Below are 22,645 nucleotides of genomic sequence, written 5' to 3'. Positions count from 1 at the left end.
GTGTACACACAGTAGTGAACACACACCCGGAGCAGTGGGCAGCCAATGCTGCTGCAGTTAGGGGTTCGGAGCCTTGCTCAAGGGTCTCACCTCAGATAGATAGATAGATGGATGTACATTACAGTTAGTCATTTAGCAGACGCTTTTAACCAAAGCAACTTACAAATGCGCAATCAAAATCAACAAAAGAGCAATGATATGCAAGTGCTATAACAAGTCTCGGTTAGCTTAACGCAGTACACATAGCAAGTTTTTTTTTTTATTATATAACAAAAAAAAACAGATAGAATATAAAAAGATTACAGAAGCTAGTGTTAGTTTTTTTTTTTTTTATAAAAGAAAACAAGCAGTTAGTAAATGAATAGAGTGTCAGTCTAAAGGGGACAAGTTTTTTTTTTAAAGAATAGAATTAGAATAAAGAGCGCTAGAGTTAGAGGGTTAAATAAAGATGAAAGAGATGTGTTTTTAGCCGATTCTTGAAGATGGCTAAGGACTCAGCTGCTTGGATTGAGTTGGGCAGGTCATTCCACCAGGAGGGAACATTTGATTTAAATATATAGTGGGGAAAAATTATTTGAACCCCTGTTTTTGTATTTGTGCATTTGCCCACTGACAAAGAAATTATCAGTCTATAATTTTAATGGTAGGTTTATTTGAACAGTGAGAGACAGAATAACAACAACAAAAAACGTACAATAACAATCTTGCAACTCGAACCTTCAGCTCCCTCCACAGATTTTCTATGGGATTAAGGTCTGGAGACTGGCTAGGCTACTCCAGGACCTTAATGTGCTTCTTCTTAAGCCGCTCCTTTGTTGCCTTGGCTGTGTGTTCTGGAAAAACACCCCCAAAGCATAATGTTTCCACCTCCATGTTTGACGGCGGGGATGGTGTTCTTGGGGTCATAGACAGCATTCCTCCTCCTGTACATGTGCTTTCTTGAGCAGGGGGATCTTGCGGGCGCTGCAGGATTTCAGTCCTTCACCTTGTGTTACCAATTGTTACAGCGTGTGTTACCAATTGTTTTCTTGGTGACTATGGTCCCAGCTGCCTTGAGATCATTGACAAGATCCTCCCGTGTAGTTCTGGGCTGATTCCTCACCGTTCTCATGATCATTGAAACTCCACGAGGTGAGATCTTGCATGGAGCCCCAGACAAGATTGCAGCCTTGTGTAGGTCTACAATCTTGTCCCTGACATCCTTGGACAGCTCTTTGGTCTTGGCCATGAAGGAGAGTTTGGAATCTGATTGATTGATTGCTTCTGTGGACAAGTGTCTTTTACACAGTTAACAAGCTTTTAAGTGAGTGCTCCTAATCTCAGCCCCTTACCTGTAGAAAAGACACCTGGGAGCCAGAAATCTTGCTGATTGATAGGGGATTAAATACTTATTTCACTCATTAAAATGCAAATCAATTTATAACTTTTTTTAAATGCGTTTTTCTGGATTTTATTTTTATTTTCATTAATTTTTTAATTTTTTGTTGTTGTTATACTGTCTCTCACTGTTCAAATAAACCTACCATTAAAATCATAGACTGATAATTTCTTTGTCAGTGAGCAAATGTACAAAATCAGCAGGGGATCAAATGTTTTTTCCCCCACTGTATATATAAACAAAACAAAATACAGAAATTAATTACTTTATATTAACTGAAATAAATCAACATTTGGTTTAAAACAGCATTTGTCCTATATACTTGCACAAAGTTTTTTTTCAGGTAACTTTGCAGGTAGGTTTCTATATATATATATATATATATATATATATATATATATATATATATATATATATAAACCTACCTGCAAAGTTTAATTAAATGAAACTACCAGCAATTAAATTAAATATTTATTTATTAAATAATTTTATTATAATTATTATTATTATTGGAGCAAATTTCGATATTGGCTGTAATATCTTATTTGTTTTTCCAAGTCAGGGCAATCTACTTGCCAAAACACAAAGGAGTCTTCTTTTAATTGCTCTCAGACTAATATCCAATCTGAGGAGGCATTTAAAGAGGTGCCTAAACGTCAGTAGAAGTGATGTTTTGTGTCATGTGCTGAAGCGACTGTCTGTGCCTGTGCCATATTAAGAAGTGATGTTTTGTGTCATGCGCTGAAGTGAAAGTCTTTGCGCCTTTGTTCGCTGTCCATTCTATTTCATGATCAGACAAGGGTCGGGGAGGAAGCTGTTATGCCTTCACGCGATGCGTCCAGGAAAAAGGCTTTTGGTGGGTAAGTCGGACAAAATATTTGTTACTTGTAGGACAGTGAACTGGTGACAAACTGTAATATATAGTTCATATAGGCTATTTATGTTATTATGAGCGCATTTTTATGTATTTATGTGCTTAATTGTGCTAATTTGTAAGTTATACAATTTGATTTATTCAAGTTTAGTTGTTTTTAGTTTCATTCTCTTTCTCTCATATTTGTGTTGTTCTTTATCTTGCATCGAAGTGTTGCTCGTGCTGCACTGGAGCGCTCGCGGCAGCGCGGTGACTGACGGTTCAACCGAGACTCATCCCCAATGTGACACTGATGGATCGGTAAAGTCCTTCTTATCAGCCCCGCACTGACTTACTACAGCTTTCTGCCTGTAGTTCTCAGGCTCATTTCAAGCAGATATTTTAACTTCACACACAGAGAGATTCCTGAAGATGAACAATTCGCCATAGCAAGATTTGCCTTACCAGTGATTTTACATTCATTTACATTCAATGCTATTTTTTAGGCACATTTTTTTGTAAGATTTAAACATGATAAACTTTGTTTTTACTGTATAAATGAATGGTAACAAGGTTGTTAATGTTATAAAATATAAAGTGATTAAAAAAGAGATTTGTCCTTAAAGTGTCATCACTGTAAAAGGGTTCTCTTGAAGAAAGATGAAAAAATCTAATCATTGTTGAATTAATGTCTTTAATAAAACAGTAAAAGTATTAATTAATTATTAAGATATTTAATAATAAAATATGTGAATATTAGCCTATATTATAGTTAAATGCTCAACATATTTAAGCACCATTTTTGTGTTTCTTCTGATTATTTAACAAGATTCTGTAAGAAGGGACATAAGGTCTTTTTCTTACTTTGCATTCAAGGCTTAACCAGTTTTTAACAGTTAAAAATAAAAGCAGAACTGACGATTTTACAGAAATTGCCGTAATAACCACAGAGATATGTATTTTAGTGTCACTGTCGAGCTATGTTTGCTATTTTGATGATTAACGTCAGTGCACTTGTTTTTTTTTTTTTAGACTGTAAGATGCACATTGGAAGAGACTCATTTGATGAGTCCTGACCCAATTAAACTGGATTTCACTGAAGGACAAACTGTTGAAATTTACAGTGCATGCCAACAAAATGGCTCAGATGGGCTTAAATGTCTCTGCCACCAAAGGTTATAAAGTATCTGTTGGATAGATGATGATTGTTCAATTAAGTTTTGAATGGATTATTCTAATACATCACTTGATATGTAAATGTCATAGATAAATGATAAGTTTAGATGTTGATATTATAATAATATTTATATGTTTCCAACAGGATAACCTCTATGCATGCATTACAGCACACTGAGAGATTTGGAAATGAAACATACACTGTAATCTGTGGCAATCATAGTGTTACATTTGTTCGGTCACCACAAAGTAAGTCAAACGCAAACATAAAATGGAGGAAATATATTTATATTGATACTAATGCTTGAGTTGCTACATTTAGTATCTTTGTTGTCTCTGTAGGGAGGCCATCAGTTCCAGTGCTCAAAGCTATCGCAAAAGCAGGGTCTACAAATATAGCTCAATTAGTGTGTACTTCTGAGGGGAACCCAAAACCAACCATCAGGTGGTATGGTAACAGGTAATATGACATTATGGCCTGCTACCACTGTAGAGACTGCTTCTGAAGAGCTGGTTTCTTGTTGGGAGAATTTATTACATAAAATGCTGCTGTAACTATGTCTGTGATTCAACTCTTTGTTTTCCTTTTAGAAATAATCCAGAGGAGGGCAAGAAAAATAAGTGGTATAAGACAGAGAGCATTGCGACGAGTAACGATGATCATCATGAAAGTCCAAATATCACGTGCTGTGCCAGCAATTCACTGGGAAAAGAATGTACTCAGCTTCATCATTTCGGTATGTTATGTATTGACATGACTTTTAATACATTAGTACACTACCGTTCCAAAGTTTGGGGTCTGTGTTTGAAAGTTTCTTATGCTCACCAAATCTGCATTTATTTGATCAAAAATAACATTTTCAGCAGCCATTGCTGAAAATCCTTCAGAAATCTTTCTAATTTGCTGCTCAAGAAATTCCATATTCCATTTCTTCTTATTATCAGTGTTGAAAACATTTGTGTTTCTTAATATTTTTGGGGAAACCATAATAGATTCATCAGGATTCTTTGATGAATGAAATGAGAACATTTATTTGAAATAAAACTCTGTTGTAATATTAAAAATGTCTTTACTGTAACTTTGAAACAGTTTAAAGCATCCTTGCTGAATAAAGCTTTAATATATTAAAAAAATCTTACTGACCCCTAACATTTTAGTATTATGGTAGTGTACATGTGTCTGTGGGTCATGAGACAAGAAGACATTGTTTCAATTTTTTCAGCGACCAATTTTACTTACTGTGATACTGAAAATGAAATGTTTTTCAAATATTTGCTTTCTTGTATAAGGAACAATGCTGTTATATATATATATATATACTGTATATATATAAAATAACCAGGGTTGCCAGATTTTCACAACAAAACCTGCCCAATTGCTATTCAAAACTAGCCCAGCGGCATTTTTAGGGAGGTCCCCTGGTAAATATTGCATTCCAGGGGGTAAAGTACATGTTTTTGGCGAGGTTCCCATGGCAAAATTTGCATTGCAGGGGCTAAATATCATGTTATTGGGGTCGCTTCAACCTACGGACATGAAAAACAACCTGCGGTAACAGTGTTGAAATAGCCCAATTACACGGCAAAACCACGGACTTGGCTACACTGATAATAACCCAAATACTCAGCTGTGCAATCCTTATACAATAACATTGTCAATATACAATATATATGCACTATACATGTTAAAATCATGCATCAACAAATGACTTCTACCTTAAACACAGAAACTTTAGATGCTGAGTATTCAGACAATGGTAACAAGTTTAGCAAGTTTAATAACTTGCTTAGAAACTTGCTTGGAAAATTTCAGCACTGTTTGACAGCAAATATTATTTAGATACTATAGGATGTGGGTTATATATGGATATTTGGTTTAACATGAAAACCTTCTGTGAATTGTGTTTGGTTATCTATCAGATCTCAATAGGAATGTGGATGGGCAAAAGGCTCAGACAATTTTTCTGAAATCTGGTCAGTCTCTGCTACTCCGATGCGCCATAAAGTCTATGGATGCTCCTGAACTGAGATGGCACTTCAATAACACAGCAGTAAGATATGGATGATAACCATAAAGAAATATTACATTCACTGTTCTGACCATTTGCTAATGTTTTCACCTTGCTAATATTTTTCATGCTCTTAATTCAGGTCAAGGGAATCACATCGTTATATTTTACAGCCTGGACAGAATACTTCTTTATTGAATCAGTGAACGCGACACATAGTGGGGAGTATATCTGTGTATCTAAAAACAACCAAACTAGGAACACCTATGTCAGGGTCCTTGGTAAGTAAAACCATTGCCGTTTCTATTAAAATGTTACTTAAAAAGATTTATTTTAATATATGACTTTTAAATAGAAAACACAATGATCAGTGCAGATTTAGTGCTGCTTCTAAAGCTGCCACGTTCTAATGTGTACAGCATCAAAACTGAGACAATCATTTATTATGCAAATAATAATTAAAGTGGTATTTTTGCCCTTCTTTTATCGGTGATTCTTCCTTGACAGAAAATGACAAAATTAACGTATTGCAGTTGAATGAGAACAACAGCATCCTGGCACAAAATAAGGCAAGCTTCTGCTTCCAGGCTCTGGTGTTCTCATACCCAAAAGCCCAGTGTCACTGGATTACACCAAATCAAACCAAAATACAGTGCAGAGAGACTCATTACCATAATTTTAATAGGTATTTTCCTCATGCTATCCATTTCAATGCAAATGATAGAGTGTGTTGTTTTGTTTGCTTATTTTGTTAATTCTCTCATTAGTACGTTTAAGCTGTGTAACCCTGAACCAGGCCAATATCAAATGAAACTAAAGAATCAGCACTATAGTGTCATAAGGAATATGGCTCTCTGCATTTCAGGTGAGTGGTCATAAACATTTTGACTGAAAAAAATGAGATGTTAAAAGTGAAATAATATTTATATGCAATGCATTTTGCAGACGATCCTAAAATTGCAATAAAATTACACAATGATTCAAATGTCGTCTCTTGTGAGACTGAAAGTTCCCTACCTATGACTGCATCCTGGAAGATCTGCCTATCCCATACCAAGTAAGAAACAGTGATAACCAATGGTATAAACATGAAATGTGTGTGTTTTTTGCTCATTTATTAAACTACTTATTTGTATATTTTTGCAGTTGTAATAATGAAGGCTGGAAAGAGATACCTGTTGCCCAGTCCAAGGTCATGGATTCAGATCGGTTCTGTCAGAAGAAAATTTACTTTGCCAGACCCAGATCGAACAGCGAGGACCATTTTATCAAATGCTGCATCTCTAACGTAGCAGGGACTGAATGTAGTGACCAAATACGACTTTCAACAAGTGAGCATAAACCCTAAATTGAACACTGGACTCAGCAGAGTTAACCTATACGCAGACTAGTATAATCTTACTTACCTAATCTTACTAGAGTTTAATAAGGGTTTCCTAACTCTTTACATTACCTTTCAAAAATTTTTAAATACTTTTATTCTGCAAGGACACATTAAATTGATCAAAGGTGACAGTAAAGTCTTTGTTTGGTCACATTGTTACCAAAGATATGCATTTTAAATAAAATTATTTCTAACATTCTATTCATCAAAGAATCCTGAAAAAAAGTAACATCCAAAATATTTGATAGCAGAACTGTTCTCAATATTGATCATAATAAGGAATGTTTCTTGAACAACAAATCAGCATATTAGAATGATTTCTGAAGGATCATGTGACACTGAAGACTGGAGTAATGATTGCTGAAAATTAAACTTTGCAATCACTGGAATAAATTACAGTTTAAAATATATTAAAATAGAAAACATTTATTTGAATTTGTAATAAAACTGCACAATATTACTGTATTTTTGATCAAATAAACGCAGCCTTGTTGAGCATAAGAGACTTTAAAAACAAAAATCTTCAAAAATCCTACCAACCCCAAACTTTTGAACTGTAGTCAAAGACTAATATGTGAACTATTCCCCATATATTAACATATTTCTATATGTAAATATTTGGGAAATAATTTTACTCCACACATAGAGAAACAGAATTTAATTTAGCATGTTCCTAAAAGCCCCGGCCCTTATTTCAGTCTTTGCAGATTTGAAAAGCTGATTTTTACCGGGCACTTTTATTTTTCAGGGATTGATATTTATAAAAACATATTTACATTTTTTATTTCTGATATGAATCAGATATCACAAATTGTCTGCCGATGTTAGTTCAGTAATCAACCCTAATTTTCGTTTCAAATATATGTTTAACACTTTTTCACCTGTTGTTTTCCCTCAGTTTTCCCCAGAATTGATTATGTGATTTGTTTCCTGGTCATCTTTATTCTCATCACGATCATCTTTGCCTTAATCATCTTCATCAGAGTTAAGGTAAACCTATACCTGCTTCTGTCATGATAACAAACAAACACCTAGAATCCTATTTCTTACCTCTTCAAACACATGCTCTCACTCCTTTGTTACAGAAGCCTGGGTACCAGTGTCAGATCCAGATGATTCAGATGATCGGACCCAACGACAATGACTATATATATATTGATTTCAGGGAGTTTAAGTATGACCTGAAATGGGAATTTCCAAGAGAAAATCTTGAGCTTGGTAAAGATCACCAGGAACTTTCTTTAGACTTGCTATATATAACTAATTAGGTGTTATGAATTTGTTTTGTGTGCTTTTTAAAGGGAATGAGCTGGGATCTGGAGCTTTTGGGATGGTAGTGCAGGCTACAGCATATGGGATCAGCATGCCAGGAGTGTCTATTCAGGTAGCAGTAAAAATGTTAAAGGGTAAGTAATGATATAATTAGCATTAAGTCTCTACAAAGCTAAATAAATCAATTGCATACATCATTGGCATATGATGGCAAACATGTGCTTTGTGTTGTTAATTTATGGATTAAACAGACAAGCACCAGGCAGTGGAAAAGGAAGCTCTGATGTCTGAACTGAAAATGCTGACTCATATTGGACACCATGAAAACATTGTCAACTTGCTCGGAGCTTGTACAGGCTCAGGTAAGGTTTGGAGAAGTCGTGGGTTTCTGAATTATATCCTCTACTGGAGACACCTATTGAGCAGCATTGGTTCCAGTAATATTTTTTCCCATAGTGATTTTTTAAAAGTCTTTGTTAACATGTTGTAAGCCATGAACCAAGCCAAGCAGCTATAAGGTGAATCACAACATTACAAACTTTAATTTGAGGCCAATATTTGAAAATCTTAAAGAAAGGCTGTGTACCTAATGGCTATAGTCAGGGAAAGAACTACAACTAAAGGCCTACTTGATTATGATTGCTCGGATGTATGTTTGACAATCAAAAAAGCAGGATTATATTATATACAATCAGCCAGTCCTTAGGGCCAAATTTACTAGCTGTGTTTGTTTGTTTGAAATCCACAGGTCCTATTTACCTGATATTCCAGTACTGCTGTAACGGAGATCTCTTGAACTATCTGAAGAGCAACAGGGAACGTTTTCATAAATATCTGACAGATGCTTTCAACAGGGACAGATTCAGGGGCCTCTACCACAACTTCCAGCAGAAGAGAAACTCCAGGTTTGCATAAATATCCACCAGACAGTGAATTACAACAGTGGCCTTTTCGACAAAGAAAAAAAAACAGTGTGGAAGAGAGGGAAATTAATACATTGTGTAAAAGGGGAACCGTAAATCTAAAGGTGTACATGAATGAATAAACTGTCGTACAGTTACTGTAAATGACTGTGTGCCTCTCTCTCCTTGTTGCACCTCCATAGTGAGTATATTGAGCCTGATAACATCCAATACGTGCACATGACTCCCTCAACCAAAGGACAGGAGGACGAGGCACTCCTCAGTCCCAGCATCAGCTCAGTGTCTATTATTGAGGGTAGGTGGAGAAAGGGAGAATCTGATCATCAACTGAATAAATTATACTGTGACTTTTAAGAGAAGCAACTTTGTATTTTATCTATTTCTATTTCGATTATTCATATTCACTTGAGTTCACATATTACATGAATTAGAGTAAGCAAACATGTGATTGTTGAATGTCTATATGCTTATTAAACAATTATGTTAATTCCATAAAGAAATGCTTGAATGCGAAGACAGCCATCAAGAAGAGGAACTTCAGAGTCTCACCTATGATGACCTTCTGAGTTTCTCTTTCCAAGTTGCAAAAGGCATGGAGTTCCTGTCCTCTAAAAATGTGAGCTTAACCTTCTGATCATGATACTTAATAAAACTAAAAGTTTTATTAACTTATCTTTACTTTTTTGTCTAATGTTATCTTTGAATACCATATGAGCATGTTACAACAGCTTATGTACATTACGATTTTAGACATATTTTGATTATTAGAATAGTGCTTTATTTCTTGATTTGTTTTCTCTTAGTCAATGTAATAAAGGCTTTAGTGAATAATTTTTTGCCTAGTGTATCCACAGGGACTTGGCAGCCAGAAATGTTTTGGTGACACACGGCAGACAGGTGAAGATCGGTGACTTTGGCCTCGCAAGAGACATTGAACATGATTCCAACTACGTTGTAAGAGGAAATGTAGGTATCGTGTGTGCATACGATAGTCTTGATGTGACTAGTCTTTATTTTTAGCTGACTTACAATTTTTTACATAACATTTTTGCAGGTGCGTTTGCCCGTGAAGTGGATGGCTCCTGAGAGTATTTTCAAAGGGGTTTACACAATGCAGAGTGACGTCTGGGCCTATGGCATTTTGCTATGGGAAATCTTTTCTCTAGGTGTCTCTCTCTCTCTGCTGTATACAGGTTTTAACTTGTATTGAGCCAAGAAAATTCCTATAAATGGTTTCTCATTATGAACATATTTTGTACTCACTATTAGGAGTCACCCCATATCCTGGTATAACTGTGAATGACGCATTCTACAGAATGATTGAAAGTGGATATCACATGGAGCAACCCTATTACGCTGAAGAATCTGTGTAAGTACCACTATATATATATAATATTTTTTATAAAATACTGGAGAATGATTTTTAAAACGTGTTTGTGTTTGTTTAGTTACAAGGTAATGTGTCGCTGCTGGATGCTTGATCCTGTCGACCGGCCTTGTTTCTTCAAGCTTGTGGCTTTCATGGAAAAAGAGCTGGCTGCTTTGGAAGAGAGGGTGACTTTTAAAATATATATATATTTTTTAAATGGGTTAAATTGTTGGTGGATGCACACTCACTGTGATATCTGTTTACAGCTATATTACAATGTTGGAGGATACTGCCACAATGACATAACATACCAGAATGCACCTGTGACCCCTGATGCTACACTGATGGAGAAAAAACAGGATGTTTGCCAGTCTGAGAATTCAGATGAAAGCAAAGCTGTGGACAATCCTGGATCAGTGAGAACAGAACCTCTTGTTTGAACATAGGAGTTAAAGCCTTGCATTAGGAAAACATAATGCATAACTTGTGCTTTCATTAACAGCCACTTACACATGGCATTTTTAATTCCTAAGAGAAAACGTGGAAGGAATTGGAATGAATCATTTATGTGCACATCGTACCACAAATAATGTGTTTAAAAATTTTTGATTAAGGGTTATTAACAAATTTTCAATTTTGTCCACGAGTGTTTACACTGTAATTAATAATAACATACAGTTTTTGAATGTTGTTTTGTGCAGGAAGCTTCTTTAGGAACTTTAAAATATATATATAAAAATAACAAACCTTCCCAATTTTAATTAGAATTCTAGATATTGTACCTTACCACTGTAACAGCTGAATAACCTGCTTCTGTACTCCATAATGAAAAGATGCTGTGTTTGAGAAGTACAACAGATTATGAATTATTTTATTTTTGCTGCATTTTGCAGATGAAATTGCTCTATTTTTATAACAAAAAACCTTTTATCTTAATTTTTCATTATATTTATTCAGTTATCTTAGACGTTCATGTTTTAATCATTCTTGAAATATTATTTATCATGTAATAAGAATAGTCTACAGTGTGCTTAGTTGTGCTTATGTTTAACAGAAATTTGATTTGCACATTTGTGCAGATTTTCTAGAAACAATATAGTCCATAGCTTACATTTCAGTGTGTCTTTTTAACAGTCAACAACTCAAAATCAGCAAAGTCCAAACAACCTTATTGTTTCGGTTAAGCATTCCTAACTTTTTTCAGTCCACTGAGACAGTAAATATGTGGGCATGATAATTGAAAAGGAGTTAACAAACTGTAAAATGTTAATGAAAATATTGAAATACGTTTGTATGTAAGGCTTAAGATGCAAAATAGCAAATAAAAAACAATACAAATTGTGCATTTTGTGTCTTATGATTTTGTGTAACTTGACAGTGTTTTGGAATAGGCCTATGTTTTGACTGAAGGTGTTTATATCATAGACCTGCAGAGGGTGGCGCCACGGTGCATGATCTGACACCAGGGGTGTAGTAACATTTCAGATAAGAGCAGAACAGAATATAAGACTCTTACTCATGGGTCCTCTTTAACCCATTTCAACTGTTATCAGACCTCTTATAACATGGCCTCAATATTTACATTGTTATAGCATACATATTTACAGAACATTACATTTCAAAGCAAAATCTAAACTCAAATAACTGTAAAATATTAACCAAACCATTAAATGTAGGCTACAGCAAACAATAGGAACAATAACTACTGTTTAGCCTTTAATCTTTATTTAATGTTTATGATGTTTAATCCATATTTAAGATTTGTGGTTTTTTTGTGTTTAGTGAAGCTGTTTTATTGAATTTCTCTATTCGTTTCAGTCACGTTTCAATTAGGCCCTACGTGATTTTTTCTCATTAGCCATATTTATGCTCATTATAAACGGTGGTGAATACAAAACATGAATCTCATTGTATCTCATTTTACAAAGAAAACCAAGATCTGGATTTGATTCATACCAGAAAACATATTACTGATCTCGTGTAGCACAGACCCTACCTAGGCTAGGCCTACAAAATTGAACACTGCATGGCATATATTTATAATAGGCTACATTTAGACTATAATCCTCCTCTCAGCAAGAGTCCATGCATTAGTCGGGCTCTTAAACATATTTTATAGGCTATATAAACCCCAATAATCAAACCTGTATTGTGATGAGGATATTCAACCTCTTTAGTGCGTCACATTGAGACAACTACTGATATTTAAATGGGAACAGTCTTATAAAAAAAAATTTAATTAAAAAAAAAAGAAAAGAAAAAAAGTATTTTGCGCATTTTGCGATGTCACCCTGATTTGGCTGGCCGGGACCTCCAGAGCGGGACTCTAACACTCGTGTCTCAAGAGCAGAGTCAAGCCGGAATGACCACACTAGACAAATATCACTTTAACCTTCAACCCCATTTAGGGCCTCGCAGGTGAAAATAACCTACCTGAATTAAAATGGTAACAGTTTGTGACAAAGTGTGCTTACACAAACAAATTAGGTATCTTTGGAAAGAAGAGACTCTGGGCTTTACTATCTATCATCCAGAGTTGATAATGCTCAAAAAGATAAAAAGTTATAGACACTGACGTGCCTTGAAAAATATTTTTCCACACTGAATGTTTTTTTATTTCATATACAAATACATGAAATAAGTCCTGGAGCAATCCAGAAAAGTAATGGATCGAAAGCCATGTGTCTCATCAGTTCATATTTCAAATTTGAAGAAGATACCATGAAAAATGAGATTCCTGCAATATTTTTTCTGAAACTATTTATAGTCCCCCCACCCCCCCGTTTGAGGAAAAATAACCACCAAATGGATTGCAGAATTATACAAGCTATTTTAGTCATTATACATGTTCCTGCATAGTTTTTCAATTATAAAATAATAGACAGATTTATTTGAGCACTAAAAAATACAAAAATAATTATTTGAGTAATAAAAAAGGAAAAAAAATAGAAAAAAATGCTTTGTATATAGTATGTATACTGAAGTATTCTTCGTTATTCGTTATTACAATGATAAATATCACTGCCAGACGTGAAGTGATATTGCCAGACATGGTCATAGAGTCAGTAAACACACGCTGATGTGCTTCCATTCAGATTATAATCAAACAGATGGGCCATATAATCAATAATAGCTGATCAATGAATCACAATGATAGCCGTCATAGAGTCGGTAATAAACACGCTGATGTGCGTCCATACAGATTATAATCATGCAGACACGGCCACATTCCCCACACAATACACACACACACATATAAAAAATGTAGAAGAAAAAAAAAACAGTTTTTTATGGATAAAGCAGATCGCTAAGTTATGCCCCGCTCAGATGACAGCGTGCGTCACAGAAGCGTCACTGCCGGCAGGAGGGAGCGCCAAATTCAAATAATCTATATTCCGCTTTTCTGAGACTTTTTTTTCCGTAGACGGTCTCATTATGTTTGTAAGACCGTATTCTACAAAATCGTTTTGTTTTTTTACCACCAAGACGCTGTTTTTGAGCGTAATTTATTCCATAACGGACGCGAACAATAACTCTCTGAAGAAATGAAACGTAAACAAAGGAATATTCATCCTTATTACAACGTTACTGTTTCGCTGGACTAAAAGTGCTCGCTGGGATGTTTTTCTGTGGACCCTTACCTCTCTAACTAAACTGGGATTTCAGCAGTGGACGCGTTTGTGGCTCGTTATTACAATGATAAAGGTACGTACGGCTTTTTTACTCTGCGTGTTTGGATGTGTACTGCTTACACAAATGTAGCAAATTTGTGCCACTCATTCCTTATAAGCTTTCCATCGAAAAACAGCGATCTGTCGTCGATGCTTGAGGCTTAGACCCTCAGAATGATATAGAGTTTGACAAGATTAACTTTGTCCCGTTTCATTTATTCTATTAGAAAACAATGACACATGCAAACAAAGAGCGTTCAGTGCGAGGTCGCTCTGGTGCAGGCTAACAGGATATATACCGTCTAAGGAGCGCTTTGACTTCCCTTTTGTCATCTGTGCCCGTCTCAACAACAAAGCAGATATTGTGCGCCAACTGTCTGAACGCTTGAAGAATGACCGCGCAGCGGAACGAGAGCGCGCGCTCGAAGAGGTTAAAAACACCTGTAGCCTCAGGTTACGCAATATTGTCTTATCTGACATTCAAACCAAACTGCAACAAGATACAGTTACAAAAAATGTTTACTGCATCTCTCTACTTGATTGTATATTTATAAGAAAATAGGCCTAACACACACAAAAATAATTGTCTACTTAGCCTATGTTTTTGCCAATGTACCCTAGTTATCCTAAAAATGCCTGACCAGCTTGCTATGATTAATTAATAACGAATAATCCCAATATAAGAAATTATTGCATTACAAATATTTTTTTTTGTGGCATCGGTTTATAAACGTTGGGTTATGAAAGCAGTAAAAATAAAATATTGATTATTAATCGGCCGTCTTTTATGGGTTGCTTTGTTTTAGACTACTTATCTGCACCAAATTAAAACAAATGACATGACGCCACACATGCACACATGCTTTTAATTTGTTTAGCATTAACTACATAAATATGACTGTTATTGAAATAAATTCATGATAAGAGATATTCATTTGTATTTGACTTTTCATTGTCTATCTATAAATACGAATACAATTATAATAATGCCCAATAATGTTTTGCTAATGAACATTTGATGACGTCATGAATTTCTATTACACAAAACCTGACTCCAGGGGAGCTTCGCCTCTCACACAACTGAGATCGCCCCCTACTGTCAATCTTTAGTAGGCTATATACTGTACAGATCTACAGGATTTGACTAACTCTTGTCCTTGTCACTGGCACACTTGTAGTTCCACTCGTCGATGGCAGGCTGATAGATTGTGTTGATGACACGTGTCTCTTTTGGTCAGTGTTTGTTTGACGAGTCTTGTGGGACTGGGGGTAGGTGAGAGTGCAGGGGTGAGGGGGGTCCCGTTGCCAGAGCGACACACGACTCCTCCTTCAGGTCACCGGACGTGATGGAGGAATCCTGTTCGGGATCCACTCCTCTGGCTCTCCTCTTGTCCTCCTCCTTTTTCCACTTCATGCGCCGGTTCTGGAACCAGATCTTGATGTGTCTCTCGGTGAGGCTGAGGGTGAGCGCGAGCTCCACGCGGCGCGGGCGCGAGATGTATTTGTTGAAGAGAAACTCTTTCTCGAGCTCGAGCAGCTGCGCTCTGGTGTACGCCGTCCGCGTGCGCTTGTTCTCCTCCGCCTCCACCATATAAGGACCTAAAACAGAATAACAGTAGTGAAATTTTAGTAAGGTCATGTTTTCGACACAGACCACACCATATGCCTCTGAGCCTGAGGATATTATTACAGATTGAAAGTTATCTGAACGTATGATCAGGGCGTTATATATAAAAAAAAATTAACGATCGTCAACTCAAAGGTCAAAACCTCTCAACTGAATTCAGTAGCCTATAGAGTAGTTCATGTACAAATGAGGACTACCTTAAACCAGATGTTTCAGACTGAAAATAATATGCATTTAACTCGAATTAAGCTTTTTATTTCGATAGGCCACGTTTGCTATTATTATTCAATGACAAGAAATAGCCTATAAAAGCATGGTCTCGAATGAAGGTTCTGTTGTAGCCTATAATCACTCAACATCTGGACAAATTTGACGTGCATTAGAAATGTTTACAGGACCCGTCTGTTTTATCCGACGTCTGATGGTTTTTCAGGAATAATCTTCTCTTTTTCGTTTTCGAATCATAGGCTACTAATAGGGGGATTAAAATTTAAAAAAGGCATTTCTTTAAAATAAAATAAATCAATATCAAATTAATTTTCACTGTAAAATTGTTCCATAAAAAGGATACCTTGCAATGGTCAAGTAATATTTATGTTCATCATGCAGGTCATTAATTTAATCCCAAAATAATAACAGTTAAAGGATATTTTAATCATTATATAGCCTATATGACAAATTCTATATAGGATATTATATAGGGAAAAATCGCATTTAATGTTATTATGTTTTTTACTTTTATTTCATGATTTCATTTTATAATATAGGCTGTTACAGTTTACAGTAAATATAACTAGCCTATTAACATTGTTCTCGAAAATATTTATTAAAAATAAATAATATAATAAATATTTAGAATTAAAAAAAAAAAGTCATTAATTGTATGCCGTAGCCAATTGAATTTCTAGACTGTTAGACAAAAGTAAAGAAACAAAAAACTAACTTTCTTCCTTTCTTACTGTTTTCTTCTTATGGGCGATTTTTAAAGAAAGACAAAAAAAGTGATTTGCGTGTGGCCTAAACTGAATGACCACTCAAGAAAAATGGGATGCGTTACTGAATTGTGGCTGCTGAGATTTTTTTTTTTTTTTTAACGATAATAATACTTTTTCATGGCCGCATTTCAGCATTAAAATGCGTAAAACGATGCCTTTGGGAAACCCAGTCCATTGTCAGAACCCTGGTCCTGTATATACTTTTCTTTTTCTGAACAACGAGGGATGGTTTGGAAACTACAAAACAAAGTTATTTTTAACTAAATGGGGTAATTAGAAATATAATCATCTTTCAAATGGAAATCTTGTAACACAATGATTCTTTTAAGCCCTTTGGAGATCATAAGCATGAATTTGACATTAGGGCCTGCTTTCATTTGGTCAAAAGTTAATTGGTGAACCTAAAAATGAATGGCCGAAGTACGAGAGTTACCTGTCCACTGTCCTTTCCAGGAGTGCGTGTGAGATTTTGTTGACTTCATCCATGGGAATGGCAGATGGTATCTGTTGCGATCCCCGCACAGGTCAAGAGAGTCTCCGTAAACGCCGAGCGTCTGTAGAGATGTCTGTGGAGTCTGGGGAAGGTGAAGATGAGGCCCCGTCAGATCATCCCGGGTCGACATGTTATAAGAAGTAATGTCGGTAAGATTTGGTTGGTCCTGGCCGCCCAAGGACGGTGATGCGTAGATGGACTGAGTCTGTCTACTCATATACAGACACGGTGGAGGGTTTTGGCTGCCGTCTTCGTTGGGATGTCTCTGGAAGGCGCAAGAGTCCTTGTACAGGTGGTTAGGAGGGTAGTAGTGCTCTTCCCGATTCATGATTGCCACAGACCGTGGAAACCGTGCTGTACACGAGCACATGAGCCAGCGCCCTGCCCCTGATCAGGACCTCTGCTCTACCTGCAGTCTGATCGTCTGGCGCCGATCGAGGGCCTCATAGGTGTGCCACCGTGACCATGTGACCCTGCTGCACCATTGGTTTCACTGTTTACACAAAGCTGTTAACTGGCAGTAGATTCTGTACTTGTTTCCTTTCGACTGCCCCGAAGTTTGACAATAATTGAACAGAACTGACCATGCTCAAATCAATGCCCTTGGCAAACACTTTCTGTTTGCCTGCGACTATATGTGCTACACCTGCAGTTGTTAGATTCTACTGCAAAGACAGGTGAATCCGTATCTCTGATCTCCGCAGAAAAGGCTGCCGCAGTTTAAAAAACACCGAACGGGTATAAAAAAAAGGGACTTCAAAATGTAGAATAAAAAATGTTGATAAAACATTCTCAAATTGCTCAAATTCTCTTTATCAAGAGGAGAGACGGGATCGATTCTCACTTATCAAAGGCAAAATAATCCAGACCTACTTTAGCTTTAATCGTTTTTAAGCAAAAACAAAATATGACAACAAAGTAACTGCACTCTTATTATATAACCTATGGTTCTATGAATAACATTTAACGTCCATGGAAACTTTCTATTGCACAAAATGTTATTTAGTGGGAAGATGTCTTTAGATTATTACAATTTTCATAAATTTCTTAATATTTATTTGGAAAAATGGGAAAAACTTTTTGAAACTGTTTTTAAGTGTAGAAGTGTAAAATTGCATATTAATTTATTTATTTTTTACATACAGGCTATAGGGTACGTTTAGGTTTCACAAGTATATCGATTATCCTGAACGCGCAATTTCACCTGAAGTCCAATAGTAGCCTATGCAAGATAGAATTTACCTATTAAACTTTTTTTTCTCGTAGGCTTACACATTAAGAGGCACCAATATGTCCTTGTTAAGTAAAATCTGGACACTGGTGACAAGGGCGATCATTACGCACACCTCTCAACATGTTGTCCGTCTTTTGCTTTAACCAAGCTTACCTGCCATTAAGCACACCCGTCCACGGTCCATTAAACTAAAGTCCTCGTGGATAAATAAAAACGAGCTGTTCGGTGTAAACGAATTAACATGGAGAGTGAAACAGAACTCAATTAGTTTGAGATGTATGCGCAACGTGAGCGCACCAGGCAGTCCTGTTTGGAGAGGTCAGAACAAGGGAGAAATGGGCAGCAAAAGGAGATTTTCAATTAGGGGAATTTAGCAAGTCTCGTATGTGGAAGCAACAAAAAAAATAGTTCTTTTAAAAAACAAATGATATATAGATTTAAGCGTTTTATTGAATCTCAAATTTTTCTTAATTTGAAAAGGCTTTAAAAGGCTGAAATGAAATTAGCCAGAATTTCTCTATTTTGGATTTGTCCCCCAACTATACTTTTTAATTTAACACGTTTGGAAAAAGTGTGAAATGTTATTCTTTGACCAATTATTTTTTTTCCAGAACTCCATCCGAGCATCCTTTCGATTCGTTTGCATGCATTCATGAATGAATGAATAAATAAATAAAGGGTTATTTAAAACGAATGGCATTTAAATCATTATTATTTATTACAACCTTGCATTTGTAAAGACTTCATGACTTATATATATATATATATATATATTTATTAATAGAAACAGAATGTTGTATTACATTCGAGCAAATTTCGAGAATATGACATAGTGCTGTGTTTGCATGGACCTCTTCAAATGACAATAATGGCACTCTCTCTCCTATCTTAATGGGACTCTCATGCGCCATCATAAAGTTCAGGCAAATCCATTCCTCGCAAATCAAGCCTTGTAACCATGCTTAATGGTGTTTATATATGACCTCGTTTGAAAAGGGAAGGAAACCGTTATCCGCGACTATTTTCACAATGTTGAAAGAGTACAAAGGGTTTTATGAAGCGTGAGTGAGACGACGCTGTTTGGAATCATATCCATGGAAAGTTATGAGAGGGATAATGGTGTAAAGTGATATGTAATGTAGCTTTCCCATGCCAGAGAGGAAATGCACAACTTAAGGCACTGGTACATAAAACCGGCTAGCAATTAAAATGCGTTTTGAGACTTCAGATAAAATGCAATAAACCAGTTAGGAGACACGCAAAAGCGTTCTGAAACCACTTGTATGTTTGAGTAGGAGTAACGTGTAGCTATAAATATCCAAGTGCGACTCGATAATGGGAGTTCAGATAAATCATAATGGTACAATTGCGTTATATAAAACGACACGTAATCAGATGTTGATAAACCAAGTGGCCTACACCCACAATATTCTTCCTTCGTCTATAAAATTGAAGGAAAATGCAGTTTTGGATTAGCCTACTTTACGTGTATTTTGATAAGTTAAAGATCACGTGAGGTGCGAGTAACCAGGTAGAAGGAAACTGAGCCTTTTTCATTTAAAGACTCTTTGATAAGAAACAATCCGTCACAGAGGACGAATGGCGATAAAATATGCTTGCTTAGTGGCGACAGTACATCTTGGACAAACATGTTAAAGAATAATGACATTCAAGATGATATTTAAGCCGCCCATTGAAGAAAATCTCTGGCGCAATAATTCATTCAATGGAGAAACGTCCTTGACAAACACTTATGTTTATTGCGTTTTACTTTTTTCTTTTCTTTACTAAAGACCATTATTGCGAAAATATAAATTGCTGTTCCGAAGTAATTACGACTGCGAACATCATGTTTATTGCTGGTTAAGTTTTAATTTACACAAAGTAATGATATATAAACATATACTTGGTGTGTACACACACACACACACAAAAAAAAGTACATGTTTATACAAACAATAAAATGATATAAAAACAAGGAAACAACACAATGACCTATTAAATAGTCCTGAAAACCGTCCTTACAAGTCTTACAATAACTCTCAATAACGAAATTCCATGTTTTAGTTGTTTTAAAAATGCTATTTTTAATATTATTGTTCAGCAATATAATAATAATAGAAATTAGCAGAACGCCTCGTTGTAGGCATTCATAAGACATGTAGAGATCTCAGTTGTGCGCAAAACAAAAACACTACAAAGAGAGTGTTACATCATTTCCCCCCTCTGTCAGTGTATTTTTTGACATCTGGGGAACTGTCCTGCACTGGTGAGCGAGATCGAGTCCTTTTTGACTTCCGGGAGAGGTGGGGGGAGTGTCTTCTTCGGGAAGGTGAATGATTGCGTGAGGAAGAGTGGTGTCTGGAAGTGTGTGAATGAGAATCAGAGTGGTATCTTCTGTGTGAATACTCTTTTTTGGGATTGCACATTTCACAGTCCGTGTTACGATGTTTTTCACAAACTCTTTTGTACCTATGTTCATCTCTTTCCGACGCGCGTTCATTTGTAGGCTCATGCGTCACAGCACTGGTACCAAGAGTGTTCAGCAAAAAGCTCTCGTCTGTGCTACCCAGCGGACATTTCATCCTAGAAGACATGCAAGATACATAAGGAAAGTCCGAAAGTATTCATTTATAAGAGATAAAGCCTTCTAAATAATAAACTGTCAATCAAGGACAGCAAATAAAACATGCTGCACCTCTCAACATGATTACCTACACTTACCATCCAGTAGCACCCATCGTCTCAGCACGGACTTTTGCTCTGCTAGTTTCTTTAAGGAGCTCCTCCACTGCTTTCCTGTTGGAGAAGAGAATATTTACATGAGTGAGAGAAGCGGGCCCGAAGCACAGCATTCAGTATTTCTAAATGCTTAAATGTATCAAACCAATTGTAAAAGTAGGCTACTTCAATTACAACTAATATTGTGATCACAACATATAACAGCTAATATCACGATGCACATGGTTGATTTTTATTTAAATGAATAATTCCTTCCAAGATATCGGAGATGATTGTTGCATGTAGTGTGAGACCCGGCCACATTTTACCAATACCGTTGAAGAGTTAGCCGAGTCACACGTTTAATCAAAATCAACAATCCCTTAAAATGGTTGTAAGCAAAAAAAACGTATCTTAAGGAATGTCATACCTCTCTAGTTCACTTTCATCCATGATTTCTTCTTAAACGCAATCTGTGTTAAATTCAAATTCGTTTCAGCTCTGATTGCTAACTGCTGTTATTTACTAGGCTATAAGTTACTTGAGGACCCAAATTAGGACCCCGTTTGACTTCCTAAGTGACGGGTGTAAAAATAAAGTATAACCTACGTCATCTGCGGACAAAAGCAGGACAGTAAAATTGAACTATGTTTTAAATCTTTCTGTATATATAATTAGTAGGTACAGCTTCTAAAAACAAGATTTTAGTGTTAGACGTTATGTTCCACGATCGCATTTCAATCAGGCACCTAAATGGTCGCCTCTGCTATTCGATTGACAGCGTGAGTGCCCGCCTCCATGCTGAGTCCGACCGAAGTTCCTCGAATCGGTTCCTTTGAACAAATCTTCTGAATGAAGCGGTTCTAGAATGATTCGGTGGTTCTTTACATCATTACATGGTCCCTCAGCATATTACATGCTCTAAAACCTTCAGTGCATGCTCTAAAAAGCTATTTATTACGTTATTTTCGGTAAGTTTAAATAAATAAGGGTTTATTGTAATATCATGTGTCCCAGTTCAATTTGTTATAGCCACTTAAGCCAGGAAATCCACAAATTGGAACTTAAATAGAATTGGCATTTACAATACGCAAAAATACATTAATTTAGGCCTGCATCTCTTGGCTATAAATAAATAAAGTTTAAAATTAACCTATGTATTAAAACTAACTTCAATTACGTTTGCTTTTGTTGATAAATCATACAATCAAGTCGTAAATATATTTCCATAATATTTTATTTTGTAACATTTTTGCTATTCTTAATCATTCAAATCCTCAGTTACATTTACATTTAATTATTTAGCAGATGCTTTCCAAAGACTAAAGGCCCGTTCACACCAAGCACGATAAAGATAACTATAAAGATAACGATATTAGCGTTGATATTGTCTGTTTATTCTAAAGTATTTTTATCGTTCATCAGCTGGGAAAAATCGTTCTGGAAGCGATATCGTTTCTTTGTGCCTTTATCGTTGTATTTGTGGTGTGGACACTGCTATTCTTTAATACTGAGAACGATTTTTAGAACTATATCGGTA

The 22,645-nt window shown here is 35.9% G+C and overlaps 4 protein-coding genes across 6 annotated transcripts; 2 read left to right on the top strand and 2 right to left on the bottom strand.

Moving 5' to 3' along the window:
- Positions 1-2,058: 2,058 nt before the first annotated feature.
- Positions 2,059-11,708, top strand: LOC306863139 (receptor-type tyrosine-protein kinase FLT3-like). 2 transcript variants are annotated; one of them, XM_079406342.1, is made up of 24 exons: positions 2,059-2,238; positions 2,464-2,552; positions 3,264-3,406; positions 3,553-3,656; positions 3,750-3,867; positions 3,999-4,144; positions 5,328-5,458; positions 5,559-5,697; positions 5,924-6,101; positions 6,184-6,281; positions 6,362-6,473; positions 6,563-6,747; positions 7,699-7,790; positions 7,886-8,018; positions 8,102-8,206; positions 8,324-8,434; positions 8,821-8,977; positions 9,178-9,290; positions 9,493-9,611; positions 9,839-9,961; positions 10,050-10,161; positions 10,265-10,364; positions 10,444-10,549; positions 10,631-11,708. In XM_079406342.1, the coding sequence occupies exons 1-24, from the start codon at positions 2,166-2,168 to the stop codon at positions 10,802-10,804; spliced, it is 2,961 nt and encodes a 986-aa protein (XP_079262468.1). In that variant the 5' UTR covers positions 2,059-2,165; the 3' UTR covers positions 10,805-11,708. The 2 variants fall into 2 exon arrangements, with proteins under 2 accessions (XP_079262468.1, XP_079262467.1); XM_079406341.1 differs by having other exon boundaries at positions 2,145-2,234.
- Positions 11,709-12,518: 810 nt separating this feature from the next.
- On the top strand, positions 12,519-15,237 carry LOC306863297 (2-oxo-4-hydroxy-4-carboxy-5-ureidoimidazoline decarboxylase-like; the record flags this gene model as incomplete). The annotated part of the gene is made up of 4 exons (XM_079406548.1): positions 12,519-12,540; positions 12,617-12,743; positions 14,318-14,540; positions 15,214-15,237. 4 exons carry the CDS (start codon positions 12,519-12,521, stop codon positions 15,235-15,237), a joined length of 396 nt encoding a protein of 131 aa, XP_079262674.1.
- Positions 15,238-15,269: 32 nt separating this feature from the next.
- On the bottom strand, positions 15,270-17,520 carry LOC306863296 (pancreas/duodenum homeobox protein 1-like; the record flags this gene model as incomplete). Its single annotated transcript, XM_079406547.1, has 2 exons — positions 15,270-15,634; positions 17,091-17,520. The coding sequence occupies 2 exons, from the start codon at positions 17,518-17,520 to the stop codon at positions 15,270-15,272; spliced, it is 795 nt and encodes a 264-aa protein (XP_079262673.1).
- Positions 17,521-20,122: 2,602 nt separating this feature from the next.
- On the bottom strand, positions 20,123-21,893 carry LOC306863649 (protein POLR1D-like). Of its 2 annotated transcripts, XM_079407143.1 has the most exons (4): positions 21,536-21,671; positions 21,109-21,183; positions 20,857-20,970; positions 20,127-20,745 (listed from the first exon to the last, which is right to left on the bottom strand). In XM_079407143.1, the coding sequence occupies exons 1-4, from the start codon at positions 21,556-21,558 to the stop codon at positions 20,598-20,600; spliced, it is 360 nt and encodes a 119-aa protein (XP_079263269.1). In that variant the 5' UTR covers positions 21,559-21,671; the 3' UTR covers positions 20,127-20,597. The 2 variants fall into 2 exon arrangements, with proteins under 2 accessions (XP_079263268.1, XP_079263269.1); XM_079407142.1 differs by having other exon boundaries at positions 20,123-20,970; positions 21,536-21,893.
- Between the last annotated feature and the right edge of the window lie 752 nt (positions 21,894-22,645).

The sequence above is a fragment of the Barbus barbus genome, assembly GCF_936440315.1.
Source record: "Barbus barbus genome assembly, chromosome: 44".
Taxonomy (NCBI): Eukaryota; Metazoa; Chordata; class Actinopteri; order Cypriniformes; family Cyprinidae; genus Barbus; species Barbus barbus.
The sequence above is the reverse complement of the archived record's forward strand: the minus strand, read 5'-3'. Positions and strand labels throughout refer to the sequence as shown.

Coding starts and splice junctions, on each gene's coding strand:
- LOC306863649 (XM_079407142.1), bottom strand. CDS start 21,558: ATGGATGAAAGTGAACTAGAGAG. Junction 21,184..21,535: donor GATGAAAGTGAACTAGAGAG/GTATGACATTCC, acceptor CTTCTCCAACAG/GAAAGCAGTGGAGGAGCTCC. Junction 20,971..21,108: donor ACGATGGGTGCTACTGGATG/GTAAGTGTAGGT, acceptor CATGTCTTCTAG/GATGAAATGTCCGCTGGGTA.
- LOC306863139 (XM_079406342.1), top strand. CDS start 2,166: ATGATCAGACAAGGGTCGGGGAGGAAGCTGTTATGCCTTCACGCGATG. Junction 5,459..5,558: donor GGCACTTCAATAACACAGCA/GTAAGATATGGA, acceptor CTCTTAATTCAG/GTCAAGGGAATCACATCGTT. Junction 7,791..7,885: donor TCATCTTCATCAGAGTTAAG/GTAAACCTATAC, acceptor CCTTTGTTACAG/AAGCCTGGGTACCAGTGTCA.